General features: G+C 35.2%; 1 protein-coding gene and 1 long non-coding RNA gene across 2 annotated transcripts; both read right to left on the minus strand.

The window, feature by feature from the left end:
* Window positions 1-327: 327 nt before the first annotated feature.
* On the minus strand, window positions 328-2,457 carry LOC108330728 (probable RNA-binding protein ARP1). Its single transcript, XM_017565248.2, has 6 exons — window positions 1,835-2,457; window positions 1,620-1,746; window positions 1,352-1,466; window positions 1,224-1,263; window positions 838-1,033; window positions 328-740 (listed from the first exon to the last, which is right to left on the minus strand). The coding sequence occupies exons 1-6, from the start codon at window positions 2,039-2,041 to the stop codon at window positions 667-669; spliced, it is 759 nt and encodes a 252-aa protein (XP_017420737.1). The 5' UTR covers window positions 2,042-2,457; the 3' UTR covers window positions 328-666.
* A 10,099-nt stretch (window positions 2,458-12,556) lies between these two features.
* Window positions 12,557-13,502, minus strand: LOC128196361 (uncharacterized). Its single transcript, XR_008248584.1, has 4 exons — window positions 13,374-13,502; window positions 13,055-13,263; window positions 12,871-12,966; window positions 12,557-12,787 (listed from the first exon to the last, which is right to left on the minus strand). It is a non-coding gene; the product is annotated as an uncharacterized LOC128196361 (long non-coding RNA).
* Between the last annotated feature and the right edge of the window lie 6,720 nt (window positions 13,503-20,222).

Consider the following 20,222-nt stretch of genomic DNA (forward strand, 5'->3'; position numbering starts at 1 on the left):
TGCTTATATGAGGATCATGTCATGATTTTCAAAATCCCATTTAAAGCTGTCTTTCAACAAAATCCCCCTACCATAAAATCTGCATAAAATAATTGTATTTACTGACGTATGCTTAGATTATTCTATGTAATTATAAATTAATAACGTGACGATACTTTACAATAGTACACCGAATTTGAGTGTATGATATACATTTGTTGGACTTTCAGGATACATTCTCAATCTTTAAGAACGAAAACAATTGGTGTGATCTTACTCTGGCAATTTTGGATAGGCTAACACCACATAGGAATGCAAAGTATATGTGTAAGTGTAAGAATAATGAAATAGTAAAAAACGTATTTTTTTTTTCTAACTATAAAGTAGTAGGAATCCCATGTTAAAAAAGAAAATTAACGAAAAAAAAACAAATAAAGGAAAACTAAAGAATCATGTACACCAGAATTCTGAAAAGTAAAAATTTCTGAAGACAATGAACAAAACCAGGACTATTTCATTACTGTCTGGTCTGCAAGATCATCTGTTTCGTGGATGGAAAATCTCAATACGTTATTGCTTCATTTAGTTCCTTGCTAGACCACCTCATCCTGGTTTATTAAGCAGTGTCATTTTTTCTTTTTTACTTTCTCTATTCTAGTCTATTGAGGGAATCTCCTCATCATAGCTTTAAGTAGTTGAAGATGTCTGTTCTTGAGGGGATTCTACCACTTCTGTCGCAGGTACTGTTCCGGTGACTAATCCTTTTCAATAAACAACAACCTTAAAGTTAGTCAAGATTAAGGAAATTTTAGTCGAAACAAAAAAATTGTTGCATTGTTTAGAGTTCAGATACTGAACCAGTGGTGGGAATTGAAGGAGAGGATGAAATAGGCTCTGAAAAACCAACAACTGTGAGCTCCTGAGACGTGTCTGGTATGACCTTTTTCACATAGGTTGTTGGAATAATCTGTCTGCCAAGGCCATAAAAGGGCTGGTAATATGCTGGATACCAGCGGAGGGGAAACTGCTGTCCACCATATGCATTATTGTAGTTCTGTATAGAACAACAACATAACTCTGATAAAAAAATTCTGAGAATAGTGGACACAGTTTAATCCCTACTTGTATACTATAATATCTCTACCCATATGAATTGTAACGATCGTGAACAAGTTTGGTGACATATAGCTTTCTAGCAATTCAAAGTTGGTTGAAAAGAAAAGCTACTTTATGAGAAAACTAACCATTTCATACAAGTCTTGTGGGTGAGTAAAACCAGGATACCTGAATGTTGGAGCAAAATGGTCACTTAGAATGACGATAAATTTGCAAGTATAAAAACAACTCACTCTCACACGTTTGAATCGCACACCTGTAGGTTGGATAGGAAATTGGGTAGTGAGGTATGTGTTGATTGTAATATGTGGAGGTGCCTTGCAATGGGACTGGTGCCATATTCCATGAAGGGCTACTGAATTTTTGTCTTCCTGAAACATTTTAAAGAGTGAGTATGCCACAGAGGAGGTTTAAAATTTTGAAACTTTATTAGCCACCGTGAGGATGGTTTGCATGCAAGGAATATTGATCAAATTTGCATAATCAAGTAAATTTAGGACTTAAAAAAAAATGAAAGACCTAACCTGTTGTTGATGGATCAAATTTCTGGGCACCAAGGGCTGCAAGGTTACAATTAGCTCTCCTTCCATCAATCACAGGATAGGGATCGAGACAAGCCCTTGATGCAGAATTTGGGTCCCTAAAGGTGACCTAAGAAACAGAAAGCAAAAGATATTAGAGTGAAAGGAATCAAGAGGAAAAACAGGTAGTGCTGAAAGAGTAGATAAGTGGGTTTTACAAAGCCATATCCTTTTGATCTTCCAGTGATTCTATCGGTGATGACAACCGCCTCTAAGATCTCCCCAAACTGATCAAAATAGCGTTTCAGAGAGTCTCTCTTTGTCTCCCAAGCCAATCCTCCAACAAAGATCTTAGTATAGGTTGTGTCACCAACTTGTTTTCCAAGGTTTGGACTCATCATCTTGTTTTGCCTTGGCTGTGACATCTGAATTCAATTCAGTTTACTAAACCCTGAAACGAAGGCTTAAAAGACAGTGTAAAAAACGGACAGGATCCCAGAAACAAGATTAGAAACAGGATCAAAAAGTCAGAGTAGCCGTTTGTTTGGTTGTTTAGCATGAACAGTGAACAATCAATCAAATCAATGCTTGAGAAAATCTTCCACCAACTGGTGCTCTAGTGATTCTCGTTTATTATGGAGAGAAAAAAATCCATGATTTTCGTACACAAACGTTTCCTCAGATTCCACGACGAAGATTCCCTTAACAAGAAAGTTAATCAACAGTCGAAGAATATAGGAAATAAAAACAGAGCGAAACAGGGGAAACGGGGAAACAGGGAAAGAAAAGAAAAAGGAAATTACACTACAAAATCCAATTATTTATTCGGGCAATATTTTTATTCATGTCATGATATATAATAAAAGAGTAACTTAGAAAGTAGGAAAAATGACCATAAAACAATAGTATTGGTATGTGACAATTCGTATTTTTAATTATAAAATTGAGTGAATAAAAGGTAGTAGTGTACCGTTTGATATGTTTGCCCATATCAAAACTTTCCAAACTTATTAAGTGTCCGAAGATACGTGCCTTGCTGTATTCAACTTTATATCTTTCATCATTTATTTAATAAAATTTATTCGTTTCCATATTATAATAATATGGAATATGAAATTATGATGCTTAACGCGTGGAATAATGTGTAGAAGCCATATGGGGCGTTTGGACCACGCAGAAAAAGAGAAAATCCATTGACTCTCCACTCCACTCTCACTCCAACCATCTTCATATTCCTGCCATTTCCATTTATGCAAAACACAAGCATCAATTTCATCTCATTTCCATTTATGGTATATAGTATAAATAATATGCTATTTACCTTTTTTATCCATTTGAGTCGAGAGAGGTAAATTTTATTCTACCACTCTACTCCGCAATCCTGGTTTATCCTTTTAGCTAAGGTACTTTTAATATAAGAAAAAAGTTGTCACCCCTTTAGGGTTAAACTTACCCACTTAGGGTACCCTTCAGTTTGAAAAAGTAGTGTTTTTGTAAAGTTGCATTCACACGATGATGAGGCATTCTTTATTGGATTAAAGAAAAGCATGTGAAAATGATTTTGATGGGTTTCAGCCAACCGCATTCCTTCAATCAAATTATTATATTTTAATGCAATTTGTTTTAGCATCCAAGGGCTCTTCAGCTTCTATTTCAAGTTACAATGCCACCAACAAAACAAACTCTATTTGGTATATGGTATCAGATATATAAAACAACACACAATTTGCTTATGTTTTTAATGCTAAATGCATAAATCATTCTAGGGATTGTTTATTCAATTTTGGGAATAGGGGTGAAGCAGACAAATTAGATTCACAGCCCAAAGACTCTCTAAGACTTCTTCAACTTTATTATACATTTTTATACATCTTTTTTAAATTATTGCATTCAAATGAATAATAATTATAATTACAATCAATTTTAGCAACAGTCAATTGTACGAAATTAATTATTGAAACAGTTTAATTTTCGATTCCGTTTCAAATACACATTTAATATCAGTACAAATGCCGTTATAATCTCGATGTTACTTCAGTGAAATAATGTTGTTCACATAGTTACCAAAAAAAAACACACACACAAGTCGACCAAAAAGTTAGTTTGTAACAAATTCTATAATAAATTTATATACATCTAAATTAAAAATTATGTATATTTTTTTCGTTAATTATTTTTTGAATAAACTTTCTTAGTTAAAAGATGTCGAAATTATCCACATTAGATGAAAACATTATTGACGGCAAGAAAAATTTAGAAAAATAAATAAATATAAGACATATTTACTTTCATAAACTAAATTAAGCACTTTTTCTGACTGGTTTAACTCAATAGGTTTAACATGTGCCTGAATTGTTATAAACTTTTCTGTTTCAAATTATTTTATTTTAAAAAATTTAATTATTGATATTTAAACTTTTATATTGACATTATTTATTTACATATTTCAGAAACTTATTTTTACGTTAAAATTTTCTTTCAAATCAAAGCACTTTAAATATACAATATTTGGCAATGACTAATTGCTTTAATTTAATATTCTTAAAAAACACTGATAAAAATAATATTGGAAATATGATAAATATATTTCTTAATTACTCTTCCCTTAAATTCATTTTTTTAATTAATCATCTTAAATATTTTACTTTGATATTTTAATACCTGTGTTTTAATCTGACTTGAATTACTTGTGCATATATATCTCATGATTTCATTTCTTCTTCTTAATTTCTAAGTTTTAAATTTGATACCCCACCATCAAATTACAAGTCCAAATAATAAAAAAAAAATGATAAAGAAAAAAACTGGTAACAACTAGTCAAAACTAAATAAAAAGATTCCGCGAAAAATAGCTTAAACTGTTTTAGAAAGAAAGTATACTCTTAAATTTATTAAAAAAAATAAAGGCTCAGATACACATAAGTTATTTTAATTTAATTGCTTGATAATTATTTTATCCCGCAAAATGTATAATAGGATATTCTTATTTCAGTTTAATTTCATTCAAAAAAATGTATATTAGTTTATTTCTTACAATATTAATTTTAGAATAAGGTTTAATTATTAGTGAGTCAACTAAATCAAAAAATGTTAGGTTATTAAAATAATATTTTAATTAATAAAAATAATATACTTTTTTTATTTTAATATTATTTTATATTAATCACAATAACATGATGCATAAAATAATAACACATTACTTATTCAAAGAAAAATTAAATAGTAAAAACTTAATTGAAAAGTATAAATTTGAGTACCTAATAGATAAAATAATAATAAAAATTTAATTAAAAATAAATAAATTTACAAAAAATATTTAAATTTAATTAAATCTTTTATTTTTTTATTAAAAATGACGTTACCTGATTGAATTAACCGTATCCAGTGGTCTACTCTAGATAGTTTGCATCGTCTTGGATGGAGTCCAGCCCATGAATTGGACTCAACCAAGGATCCGATGGGTTTTGCTATTCTCATCTTAATTTTACTTTCTTAAATCCACCTTCAACTTTTTGGGCTAGTGCTGAAAACATATATTTCCATTGTGAAAGACAATAAAATTTATGAGATATCTTTGGAATATTCATAAAAAAATATTTTTTGGATGAACATAGTCAACCTATTTTTAAAAGTACCAGTGAGAGAAGGAGAAAAAAAAGGTAAACATTTGCTTAAAGAATTTGATCTTTTTCTATTAGCATACTAACCAAGTACCAATATGAAAAAAAAAAAGTGGAACATGTTTCTTGTTGAGAATTTAAGATTGGATTTAAGTTTCATTATGTTAAGCATTATCAGAAATTTTTTATTTTAAAATTTTAAATTTAAAGTATTAAATTTTTATGTGATTGGATTTGGATGTCATTGATATTATATTTTTTTTTTAATACTCTCTTAAATCTTCCTCTCATAGAACGTCACTCTTAAGTCGAAAGTCACTCAGGGAACGTGATATAAGACAGAAACATAGGAAGACGGAAAAAGAAAAAAGAAAGTAATTAATATCCGATGTGGTTTGTCTGAAAAGCATAAAAGGTTTTAATTGGCTTGCTCATTTTGTCTTGTTTTATTACTGCAGTATGGTCCATCTGATTTTGTCCCTAACCACCCATTGCATTAGAACACAACTTGCTAAAGAAGAGTCTAATGTAATGATAGATAGAAGAGAAAAGCAAAGACAGAGAGAAGCGTGTGGAAATTTAGGACCTATAAACTCATTCACCAAGAAAAATGGTTACATGGACGATCATGCTCTTCGAAAGTAACTCAAGATTATTTAATTTGGAAATTTTGTATGAATTTCGCAAGCAATGAATGTTAGAGTGTGGACCACGATCTTGATTGTAATGGATGCCTCTAGATGAAGGACTATAGCAGACAATTTTTTCAACAAACACTTCAGGATTTTAGGTCTCTTCTTTCCAACTTTGGGTCCTAACAGAGGCCATTTAAAATTTGGCCACTGTAAGTAAATAAATAGTAACATTTTCATGTATATGATAGGGTGAATGATATGTGGAGCGATAACATTCAAGTATAGAGTAAAGAATTTTAATTAAAGATAAGAATTTTAATTAAAGATAAGAATTTTAATTAAAGAAAATATAAGAATTTTAATTAAAGGTAAGTGAGATATACACATTAAAGAAAAATATTAAAACTTAGAAAATAGAGTATTAAAATTGATAAGTGTTTTAAAGTAATGAGATCGATTATTTAAATGATAAAATAGTTCAATAACATAAATATAATTTTATAAACCGTCTCATTATACAAAACACTCATCATTTCTTTAAAATTCATTGTCTGAGTTCTCTCTCCCTTCTCTCTAATACTTTGTCCACATGAATAGATTTTAATACTTTGTCCACATGAATAGATTTCATTGTTAATGAAGTTTTGCGAGGAATTGAATTTAGTTTCGTGTTCATTTTAAAAAGAAATGCAAAGACTGATTAGAAGGGATTTGTGGGATTAATAACTTTTCTAACACCTGCAAATGTACTGAGACTTGAAGGGATGAAGTGTAAAAAGTCTTATTAGTCCTATAGTTATTATATAATTCCAACGCACACACAATGAGATTTCTTTTGCATGTTTTTAACGCACACCATGGGATTTCTAAATGCATACAAAATATATACTACCATTTTTTATTTTCCAGGTTACATATTTTTACCATAAAAAGTTATGTACATGAGAAGGTAAAGGATTCACACAAGAATTTATAATAGTAATTAATAATAGGTTTAAATCTGGATGGTCCTCGTATTTGTATGAGAATCTCAAGTGGATCCTCATATTTTCAACTGTCTCAATTGGATCCATATATTTGCAGAACGTCTCAATTGGGTCCAAATATTTGAAAAATTAAGCCAATTAAGTCATGTCCGTTAAGTTTTTACAAACAACGTTAAATGTGTTGAGGTGGAAATATTGAGATGGATATTTTATTAAAAAATATATGCTGTAGTGATGACATGAAATTTAATAAATTAAAAAAAATAGAATTATGATGCTCTCTTAATTTCCTTTTAATAAATAATATTTTTTTTTATTCAAAATCCTAATTGGATACATTAGGATGAAAACCCTTGATCAAGCCCTACATTTTAATATCCTAAGAAGAATTTTTCTCCCAGCCTTGGGTTTCCTTTCTCGCGAGGCTTAGTATCCTCCATTTTTTTCCTCTTCATCTTGTGAAATATCCAGAAGCTTGAAGCTTCTACTTTTTTTCTTCACCGCGACAGACTCAACGTTGGCGGCGAGGCACGACGAGGTCACGGCGAGGGCGTCCTGCAGCGGTGCCGTTTCCACGAGGGTTCAAAACTCCACCTTCTTTCTTCCCCCTTTCTCGCGGGCAACCAACTTGGAGGGATCATCGATGGCACTGCGATCTCGGCGAGAGCGCGGCGATGGTGCGGTAAAGACGCGACGTTCTCTTCGTGGCGGTGTGTGCTGTGATGGCTGCTTTTTGCGGTCTCATGGAGGCTCTTGTCACGGCCCTCAAAGCAACCACGAAGGTGGACGCGGGTTGGGTGCGAACGATGATGACTGGTGAAGGTGGTGGCGAAGCGTTGTAAGGGAGACTGACGCGGCAATAGAGTGAATCTTCCGTTTTGGCATTTTAGGGTTCTGAAATTTGAAAATTTGGGGTTTATTTCTGTGCTTAATTTTTGATCTTGCAACTGGGGTTTATGGGTTCACTCCACGATTGCAGCGTTTTGAGTTTTGGGTTTCTTCTTTTCGCGATTGCAGCGTTTTGAGATTTCTACTTTAGAAATCTTTCGTTAGGATTTTCTAATTCTTGCGGTTCTGGTTCTTGGTGATTGTTGGTGGTTACGCAAGAGGAGTAACCATGGGGTTGCGATGGACGACGTTGGCTGGCGTTGGTAGCCCGGGACCAAATCTCTTAGGGATTTAACCGCGAGTTGCTTGACTTGGTTCTCAAACTCAAGTTATTCTCCTTATTGGAAACAATTCTCCTGGATGAAAAGTGTGCAGACTAGGTTTGCGAGTAGGCCGATCTTACCGTCGGCAATGATTGGTTGGAGAAATAAATTTTACCATGTCAAAAACTCTTAATTTAAAAAAAAAATCAACGTAATAAAACATTTTTACTTCAGCGTGCACCACGTCATCACATTTTAACGTCGTTTGTGAAAATTTAATGGACAAGGCTTAATTAGCTTAATTTTTTAAATATTTGGACCCAATTTAGACATTTTGCAAATATATGGATCCAATTGAGATAGTTGAAAATATGAGGACCCACTTGAGATTCTCATAAAAATACGAGGACCATGCAAGGGTTTAAACCTTAATAATAATAATTATTATTATTTCAATTTATTAAATTACCATTTTTTACATTTTAATAAATAATTTTAATTTTTTTCTCCTTATAAACATTTTTACAATTAAATATAACCTTAACACTGTCAATTTATATTATTTTTATAACTAGGGGCATTGTGGTAATCTTTAATTTTTACTCATTAAACAATTTTTTTTATCTGTCACATCGGTCAAATTCTACACTAATTTTCATAAAGTTTCCTTCCAAATCCACTCTCATTCACCTCTAAATTCACTCAAGTAAACAATAAAAAATTTACCCTAAAATCCCCTAAAATTCATTCACTCACTCTCCCCCAAATCATCTCCCTAAAGTAAACACACCTAAGAGTTCTAACTCGGAGACATCTTTTTGACGATCAGGAAGTACCTAGGTGATAATGTATTATATCAAACTCCAGTGAGTCATGTACTTGTATTGGTGGAACAACCACTCATCCAAACTACCACATACAAGGTTAGTTTGTCAACCTTCTTTGGTCAATGTAAAGTCCATAGACTATGACCTTCTACACCTCTCACCATATACCCTATCCTTCTCTACTTGAGATTATATAGTTATTAGAGCAACGTGATAACTCTCAATAACGAATCCATATATCAATACATACACTAATGAAACGTCATAATAAAATCTGCCCCCAAAGATGCATGGAATTACACCCAACATATATATAATACACAACACAATATCATACATGAATAAACACTATAATACATTTATGCATGCATAAGCTACATTACATTTTGTATCAAACAGTTAAAGAAGAAGAAAATACCAAACATACACACTAACACTCAAAGGTGGTGTTTAGCGCCAAACTTCTTGCAAATGGTGACACTCAGCACTAGTCATGACGTTCAACGTCATTCTTTTCGCTCATCAACACACTTCTTCTGCCTAACGTCCTAAAACTAAATTTCTCCATACCTAAAGTACATGGATGGCACTCAGCGACATCCTAGCATTGCTCAACATCAAACCATTCACAATTTAGAATGCTCAACAATTCAAAACTGGTGTTCAACCGCCTAGAGCTAAAATGCTCCCAAACCTGCCAAATGAACTAATGTTAGTCTATTACCACTTAATGTTGTATCATAAAAGATTAGATGAAATTATGTGATTTTTGGGAAAATGGAATATGTTCAAATAGTGAAATTGGTATTCCTTCTTAGTAGTACTTTAGTCAATAACAATTTTTAATGTTAGGACACATACAAATTAGCTCAATTGATATGAGCCTAAGTTCCCCAATCAACACAAGCTCAACCAAGACAATTCAACATGACAAACATCCAACAGGCCAAACTCAGCAAATCAATGTCATCATACAACTCAATCATTCCTGGAATTCATAGTAAAATCATACAATTAGCAAGTACAATATATCAAGCACATAAAAACTATGCAATTAGCTTCCTTTACCTGAAAGACTGACCAAATTGTTCAAGAACCCTAAACCAACTTCAGAAGCATAGGAAGCCCTATATGTCCCTAGGAACAACACAAACATGATCAAGACAAACCATTGGGACTATTGATTATTAGAAACTCATATAGATAACTAAAAAAATGCATGCAAGTGCAAAAAGACTCACATGCATAAGATTAAGAAAAATATCAAGAAAAATGGCTAAAACTCAACTTACACGAACAAAGAAACTAATCAGTTCAAATTAAAGAGTTCATCGCAAGGATCAATCCTACTGTCTCGATTCTTCAATCAGATGAGTAAAGAGAAAGAAATCTTAGAGAGAAGCTAGATAATTATGGAAAAGTGATTTCTAGATAAATGATATGTTTTAGGTTTAATACATCATTTGCTCCCTACTTTTAAGAGTTTGGTTCAAAGTGATCCTAGCTTTTAAAAAAGTTCAGTAAGATCCCATATTTCGTTAAAAAATGTTTAATCTGGTCCTTTTCGCTCACGCCGTTAAAAACATAACGATGCAAATGACACCATCGCCAAACTTGAGTGAGTTGTGCAGTTTGATGAATACGTGGCTAAAAGAATTAAATGAAGAGAGAGAAACGTAAATGGTTGTTTGAAGAATTAAATGCAGAGTGAGAATACACCACTTTCACTCAATAACATTACACAACATCCATTCACACACAACCCAACCTATCCATATATCAACATCAAACGAATATAATCCATCATAAACATCAATCATAAAGATCAATACATTCATGACTTATTGTAGATTATCCTACTAACCATACACCAAGTACATAACCCAATATTTCTAAAACAACTATGTTCCCTCCATGATCAAGTATTCACGTCTCTCGGCTTCTATGGACACTACCTAACAATGCACCAGTTTTATATACCCACCTCCAGATTTCACCCTATATCACCCTATATACTATTCCACTCAATAATAACTCAAAAATGATATAATTTTCGAAACCCATAAAACTAGATATTTCATTGTTAGGACAACATCCGTATTACTAAAACAAAGAATCCTTGCTTATTAACAACGAAACCGTGACCATTAGATAACCTCTGCACCTCTCTCATCAATCTTTATATCTTAAAACAAAACTCCTTTAGCTTCCCTAGACCTATTTTATAGATCTAAAATTTAAAATCTGCATAACGAAAACCTTAGCATGTAACCCTTCACCATTCTTATAATCCACCCATGCAACCCCAGGATATCATTTGCGTACTTTACCTATCAACAAGGGATGTAGCAGCACATGCACAACAACAATTTCATGCACTTGGTATTACCCATTTATGATTTTCCTCCCAAAGTAGGTACCAGGAAAACCATTAAATGCCAATATCAAGAACCCCTTCTATCTCTTTGGATTCCAACGTCTACATTATACAGCAAGAAAATATAATATTTCTCTTCATCTTACCGTGGCCCCCACATGCATTGAAACTCTTCACTTGCAAAAAGAAAACATGCACTCATATCATTATGTGATGACAGTACATTACTCAACATTTATACTACCATATATTTAATACCCATCAAACATTCCATGCAATTACAAAATAATAATTTATTATACCCATTTACTCATGTTGGTATCTCTATTGAGAATACAACCCATCACCAATGCACTCTATTGTCATATTTCACTCATACAACACGTTAACACTTCCTACTCTTATTTACATTCTTAACCTAGCCAATCCACGGCTACCCTCCAAAGATTCACGATATGCACTTATCCCTTACTACAAAACCACATGCACTGTAATCCTTCAACCCGTGCATTCATATTTTGGGAATAACATCCCAAACCATTTTTTTCCTTAGCAACCCACAACCTTCCAATTGGGTATACTATCTATCCATACTGTTTCTCAAGATTAAAAAGTTTCAAAGGAAACGCATCATGCTCAATCAATACATTAAAAAGTTAACTCCCCTCACTTGGGTTTTCTAGTGAATTCTTTAAAGGTCCTTTGGTTTCTAGAAAATCCTGTAACTGCAACAAGGGCCCCTGCACAACTCCTTGGTACTCATAGTCTTCTCCCTATTACTCACTACGCTCAAGGTGGAGGACAAAAAGTGGTGGTTTTTCTCTTGCGCACTCTCTCAAGTTGTTCTAGAATGTAGCTTAGGGTTGCTTCTTATTTTGCACACAAGCCGCGAGAGGCAGCGCGTTCTTCCTTTCCCGCTGCCACCGTTGTTGAGGATACCCAGCTAGTGGCTCCCCCCGGGTCTCGCCAGACTCCCTCTAGTACCCATCGGGATAAGTCGGTGCGGTTCCCCACCGGTCTCGGTCCGATAGTGGTGGTGACGGCGTTGCTAGGATTTGCACCTAACTTACGTCATTTTTTAATTTTTTTAAAATATTTACACAGTGCAAACTCTTCAAACGTGCCACGTATTCATCAAAGCACAACTCACTCAGGTTTGGCCACGGTGGAATTTAGACCGTTATGTTTTTAATGGCGTGAGCGAAAAGGACCGGATTGAACATTTTTTGACGAAATATGGGGCCTTACTGAACTTTTTTAAAAGTTAGGATCACTTTCAACGAAACCCCTAAAAGATTAATATCACAAGTGAGTTGAATTCTCTTTTAGTGTGGATTTTTATAAGAAACTTATGCATTTCTTCTCAATAATAATATTTTTGGTATTTTTATATAAAATTGAAATGGTGAATTGAGATTAAATGGTGGGGGACTTTTGGTCTCGGTTCCAACCGAGGTAATATGTCCAAGGTTTCTGCTTCGGTTCCCCTGTAATTAATCTAATTAAATGTTTTGCAAGTGCCTTCCTTAGGTATGTAAGTGACTTCTCAGAAAGTGAAGTAGGAGTCTTGAATCTCTACATAAGACAAATGATATTAATTAGTGTATATAAATTCCAAATGATGGAGAAAAACAAAATTCATTAAATCTAAATATTACCATTTCCCAGCCTCTTGTGATATAGGGACGAATAATGTGTGTCATCCAATACATTGCGTATTATCCACACTCATATGATCCACTTTGTCTGTTACACTACAATAATCATCATAGTTGTAAATAGTTAGGGAAAATCATTAAAATCAAACAACTATAAGAAGTATGGCTTTAGCATATGTCAAACCTTGAGAGCAACCTATGCAAGCTTTCTACTGTAGCAGTTGATCTCCCAACCAACATCATACGTGCTGCAATGGAACTATAAAAAAAGGCTTTAGCATTCATTTATATAACAAAGAAACTCCAAACATTGAGGTTCTTGCCAATCAACTGCTTGTCTGAGATGTTTGGGAGGAGACTTGTGCAATGAGGAGAACCACACAACATAGCTCTCTAGTATGAAAATAATAAGTAACTGCCAATCGTGCTTGAAATTGATAATAACTTAATTGTTATATATTAAAATCACATATGGAACTTTGAAGTTTATAAACTTCACTTACCCAGATATATAAGGAATAAAATATATGTCATTCCCCATTGCAAAGCGGCTGGTGATATATGTTGTGATGTCATCAAAATTATTTGCTTCGTGAGTGACTTGGGGATCAATGAACCCATAGACATCATTGTACCCTAAGTTGTTACTTACACCAAACATATACCTGAAATAAAAAAATTACCTTTGATATAAGTATACTTGATATATAAATCAATTTTATATAAATAATTGCTCATAGACTTACATCATCCATAGCTGAATTAATGTAATATTCAACTCTTCTCTTCTCGACGCAAGCTCCTTGACATCTTGGCTATGCAGGTACATTGGGACCTAAGAGCCTCTCCCTAATACATTAACATCATATTCAACCTTAATAGGCTCATTTGCAATGATATCACAAAGTTGTTGCAATGTACTAAGATGATCGTCTTCAAATAAACGAATCTTCTCCCAGCCATGCGTCTATTGCTACATGGAAAAATAGGATAAGGTTCAACATCAATAACATGTAAACTTTAAAATTGAGAAGTGTAAAGTAGGAGTCGGGGGTCAGAAACAGAACCAACCAAGTGTTTAGGCCAAGCGATAAAAGACTGGAATGCTTGTTCCGTAGTGAAAATCTCATATGTGGGCAGAGGAACTAAGGCATCTGGTATGAAACAGTCGTTGCTTGAAACAATGTTCCATGAGCTACCAACATCGTCTCGGTACCATCTAAAATGTGTAGCAGACATGGACTAGCATCGTCCATGTCATCCCCTAGGACGGCTGGTGCTGAACAACTTCCTTTCCTGCTTCTCCCTGTCAGAGTAAATATTAGATTATACAAATAATAAATTATTCAACAAAAATGTTTATTAATTTTACCTGTGGGAGGCACAACATGTTTCTGTACTGGAGATGGCTGCGGGCGCATCCCAAAACTCTAAAACTACTGTTGGAACTAGAGCATAACTCTATCAGTCACTTATGTAGTGACTTCATCATACAATTCTACCCTAAGCTCTGTCCTAAGCCTTTTTGAGATCTCTTGTGTCAGTCTTTGTTCATGTTCTTTGTTGTATGTATATGAAGTCTGACGCGAAGAACTCCCAAAATATTCTTTAATGTCTACTCTAGTACTTGCAGCGCGCACTCGTCCAGGGTGCTCAGGTCGTCTAATTGCAGTGGTAAGAATATCCTAGCGACCCTCTACAGTGAATTAACCTTGGGAGCTCTGCTCAACCAAGGAGTCTTGTAACATAAAAAAATAACATTATTCTTTAAAAAGTTCAATGTAGTATGTATAATGAAACTATTATTATTTTAGGAATAGTGATAATTGACAATTTTTTCAGATATTTCTCGTGTAGTTTCAGAAGAGTAGGTGCCTGATGATCTTAAACGAGCCAACTTCCACTTCTCATGCCAGAAAGATAGAAAAGGAGGCTAGGGGCTACCACCCTCAGATGAGGGTTTACCTTCTGCCTTTTGCATGAGGATTTTCTCCTCAAGCTTCCTATACCCACCACGAGATAATAGGTGGGGGTTTTTATTTTGAGCACTTATTTCTTATGCTTTAGTTCTTGTTGCCTATCACATATAATGAATTAGTTTAAATGATATAAATTTGTTAATGAGGAATTGAATAATGTCAACTATATTAACCTGCCACGCCTCTGATGTCTGACTCTCTACAAAGAGACGTCAAGTCTCCTCATCGATGGTCTCCTTTGAAATAATCACATATTCAACATAAAAAGTTCTAAAAATAACATTGTAAAATTAAAAAGTTAAACTTTAAAATAATACCATCATACAAAATTATACAATCATACAAAATTTTTCAATCCTACAAAATTATACACATATTATATGATCATCCAATCACATATTCAATCATACAATCATACAAAATTATATGATCCTATTAAAAAGTGAACCTTAAACATTAATATAAGAGCCTGATAGTGTGAAAATCCAATAAAAAAGGACAATCCGCGATCAAAACCATAGAAAATTCAACTCTGCAAAATTCAAACCTACACAAATATACAAAAAATACTAGTTTTACAAACAAAAACAAACATCAAAACGCAAAGAAAAACAACGAAAATTTACCTCTAAGGAGGAGAATCGAAAAAACCAAATCAAAAGGACGTTTGAAACGATTTTGATCAGTTAAAAAGCTTCCTAACCATTGACAATGACCACGACAACAAGCAAAACCAAATTTAAACGGTGAAAAAGGGTGAAAAATGGAAGAAAATGACAATGGCAGTGGTGTGCTCTTGAGAGGATTTGCTGAAAATGTTTTATGCGAAGAAGACGACATTGTTCCTTTCGCGTTTTCTTTTTTTAACCTACGAAAGGTTATTACCTCCGTTCCTAATAAAATTGAGGCAATAAAGGGTCTACGGCCTCGGTTTCCCAGACAATCGAAGCCTATTCTCGAAAAAAAAAATTCACAATTAATATGAAATGGAAATTTTGAAATTTTTTTCAACCTTTTTGCCTCGATTCAGCGCCAAACCGAGGCCAAACCCTCTGTTAAATATTAAATTTTACTTAAATATTTAAATTTTGTTCAGATTATGGTCTATGACCTCGACTCCCCTAAGAACCAAGGTAAAATCCCCGACGATCTGACTGCTAAATTTAATGTAAGATTGCAAACGTGGAATGTCAGATTTTGGTAGGGGGTTTATGGCCTCGGTTCCTTAGAGAATCGAGGCCAAATCTCTGACCATTTAATTACCACATTTATGGGATCAGACTACAGATGTGGAATCAGGTCTTACAAGGGGTTTTGGCCTCGGTTCTGCATAGGGATTTTCATCAGACAGTTGATTGGAATGTTAGTTTCTTGCAGGGGTTTTTTGTCTCGGTTCTGCAGAGATCGGAGGCCAAAAGCCCTGCACAAGGATTTTCATCAAACAGTCGAGTAGATTGCCAGGTTCTTGCAGAGGTTTTGGCCTCGGTTCTACAGACAACCGAAGTCATATACCCTATACGGCTTCGGTTCCAAAGCAATTGATAACGATTGAAAATACCATTATTTGTGATGTAATTTTGATACTAAATGCACCTTTTTCTGCTTAGAAACTTGTTTAGAATCATGTTTTTCTGTTAAGTTGTGTGAATAAGAGAGTTGAGGTTGAATTTAATGATTTTATGACTAATTTCCCTTATTTTGATAAAAAAAATGAGATAATATGGAAAGCAGGGATGAATTGCCATGGAGATGGAGCTCAGAAAGGCTGAAAAAGCACCAGAAGAGAGGAGTGCTCGAAGCATGGGTGCCCTTTTTGGAGGCTTGAGTGCAGAAGAGTGGCGTTCACCGCCCGGGTGTAACATCCTCAAATATATAACAATTTATATAATAAGGACGTCATCATTCCAATAAAGAGAACAGTTAGAGTAGAATAGTAGTTTCGTAGTTGACATTACAGTCATCCACATAAAGGACAGAACTTAAAACTTTAACAGTTTAGAGTATTTAAAGACAACACCAATACTTAAATTAGAAATCCTGAAAAGACTATACTGCAGCATCAGCATCCTCCAACTCTTGCTCCAAGGAAACCTCCTCGACAATATCTGCTCCCATCCAAATGGATGATCATCGCCAAAGAAATATACCCAAGCAACACAAACACAGAAGCAAGGGTGAGCTAACATGCAACCAATCATTTATAAAACATGCATAATTACTTTAATGCACTCAACAAAACTCGTATAATAATTAAGTCAGACATACTCATACCATCATACAACAATCACATCATAAATACTCATCCATTACTTTGATACACTCGATATATTCCTTCCATGGTACTCAATAGAAACTCATTCCACAATACCCAATATACACTTATCCCCGACGATATGTTGATGAGCAATTCAACGGGAGGTTCCCCACTTGGGACGTCATTCTTAGTCCCCTCACTATGTCCAAAACTGGCACATAGACCAGGACATCCGGCCCTACATATCATTCACCAAGTTAGTCCCCTCACTATGTCCAAAACTGGCACATAGACCAGGACATCCGGCCCTACATATCATTCACCAAGTTAGTCCCCTCACTATGTCCAAAACCGGCACATAGACTAGGACATTCGGCCCTACATATCATTCACTAGGTTAGTCCCCTCACTATGTCCAAAACCGGTACATAGACCAGGACATCCTGCCTTCCATACCATCCACAAGGTTAGTCCCCTCACTATGTCCAAAACCGGCACATAGACCAGGACATCCCTCTCATCACATAATTCATCCTTCTCTATTTGCGAATGATTGATCATTGTAGTTTCAGGAAAACCCCCAAGACTGAGCTGTCATACAATCATTCTACACATACTTGAATCTCAACAAGAGAATTCACTATGGATCACAACATGAGGCACCACCATGTATCCTCTCCTTGAGGATCATGGAATTACGTCCATGAATCATACTATCACTTTGAAACTTAACTCAAGACATGAATAACTAGATACCATCATTTTATCACAGTGAATCCAAAATATCTCATACATTCACATACTTCCAACATATATCACATCATACTATGCATTCCAAACATTCCATATACATGACAATCTGTTAAGCAAACAACATTACTCAATCCAATACACATTACTAGACAATAACAGTCCCAAGAGAACCAATAAACAACACAAAACCCCGTAACTCATACTTAGACAAAGAAAATGGTTTTGAAACCATCACCAACAGTTCCGGAAGGGTTCAAAACCTCCAAAACGACTTAAGAAACATCCAAAACGGACATCCGGAACCCCAAAAACTATCAAAAACAAAGACAAAGCAACTTTCTGCGAACACCTCGCGCCTGGGCGCCATAGTAGGGGCGCTGGGCGCGACTTTTTGCGAGACTCTCGCGCCTGGGCGCCACCGGGGGGCGTCGGGCCCGAACCAGAAGTCGTCCAACCCCATACCAGTTGACAGAAACCATTTTACACCTGTTTTGATCAGTTTGATAACTCTAACAAGTCATAAATGACTTACCTAAGATATCCCAACAGCCCAAATGTGTTCAAATCCCTACTTTCCAAAATCACTACCTCACTTCCCCTGAAAGTGACCCAAAACTATATCAGCTTGTTCAAAACAGTGTATACTTTCCTTACCTTCCACTTGATCACCCCTCCAACAGAATACATACATCAACACACCAATCTCAAATATCATCTCAGTCCAACCACATCCACGGTCACAAATTTCCAGCATACAGTTCATACAACAAATATGAAAAACACAATTTCAATCCAAACAACATAATCACACAGAGATCAACACATGTATTGTTCATACAACCCATAAAAAAAAGATCTAGCTCCCCTTACCTCTTGAAGACTTCCTTTCTAGACCTTGAATCAATCTTCACAAAACTTGCAGCACCTTGGCCTCCTTGCAACTCCAGAAACTCTCAACTTCACCTCTCTCACAGATTTTTGCACAAAGGACCTTACTCCCACAAGTGCAGAATCCATTTCTCCTTCCCCCCACTTGAAGATCTGCCCCAGAGATATCATGGCCCCTTAATCCACTAAGAAGCACTAATAATTGGAAAGGAGGTCTACCCACGCTCCTCTCTGGCCCAAGGGACCAACCATTATAGGTCTGGAGCATATTACCCCACTTTCCACGCAATCCCCACTTATTTTAGATAAGAAACGTGAAAACTGACAACACTCGCGCTCGGGCGCCCCTGTAATAGGGCGTCGGGCGCAAGTCCCCCAGCAGCACAATTGTCGCAACTTTGACACTCCGGTTGAGCCCCTTCCCGAAGTCAAAAATACGCGTATGAGTACTCAAATCGAAGCTCTTTGAGTCTACTATCCAATAAAAGAAGAATAAACTCAATTAATATTTTCTACAAAAAGTTATAATTAAAATAGTAAACCATGTCAAACTTTGACAGCATTCCATTTTACATTATAACTTGAACTTTTTACAACTCGATAAATTCTTAAAGTTCTAGGGTCTTACACCAGGCGCCCATTTTTGCTCGCTTGAGCACCGGATGCACGAAGCTTGGGCGTCATCTTTGAGGCTTGGGCGCATAAGACCACCGCTCACCGCCCGGGCACCCCTTTTGGGGCGCTTGAGCACCGGAGGCTTGAAGCTTGGGCGTCTTCTGCAAGGCTTGAGCGTGGAAGACCACTGCTCATCGCCTGGGTGTCCTAAGTGGGGCGCTTGAGCGCCACTGACTCGGGCTTGGGCTTTGTTTCTGTTCTGCTGTCGCTCTATTTAAAGGACCCAAACGTCCTAGGTTTGGTATCTCTGGCTGGAGTAGCACAACAACACACTCTTCCACTCTCTGAAGGTGGATTTGGATGCGAAAACGTCCTTCCTCTACTTTTAGGGTTTTGCTATCTCATGTTTTTCCATTACTCATCTAGTTTCTCCATGTCTATGATGAACTAAACTCTATTTGTTGTTGGGGGATAATGTAACATTGTGAACTCTCATGTATTTGAATTGATTCTTAATAACACATGTTTTTCATTAATTGTTAGAGTAATTAATTTGTTCTTATTACATGTTTTGTTTAACTTATTCATCGCATGATTTATGAATTGTATGAGTGTCGGGAGGTTCCTTACAATTCAGGTTCTTGTTGAATTCTCCCAAGAGTAATATTGCTTAGGGATGAGGGTATGAGTCTTGGTCTTCTTTAAGCTCTTGATATTCACATTTAATCACTAAGAATGCTAGAAATTGCATGAACTAGTGATTAAGGACAGACTTATTCGCCGAGGGATCGAGTTTAAGTGATTTAGTGAGTGACGTTAACATTAATGCATAAAAAAGAATTCTTACATACATGAGAGGGAAC

Source organism: Vigna angularis, chromosome 4 (assembly GCF_016808095.1).
Source record: "Vigna angularis cultivar LongXiaoDou No.4 chromosome 4, ASM1680809v1, whole genome shotgun sequence".
NCBI classification, from domain to species: Eukaryota; Viridiplantae; Streptophyta; class Magnoliopsida; order Fabales; family Fabaceae; genus Vigna; species Vigna angularis.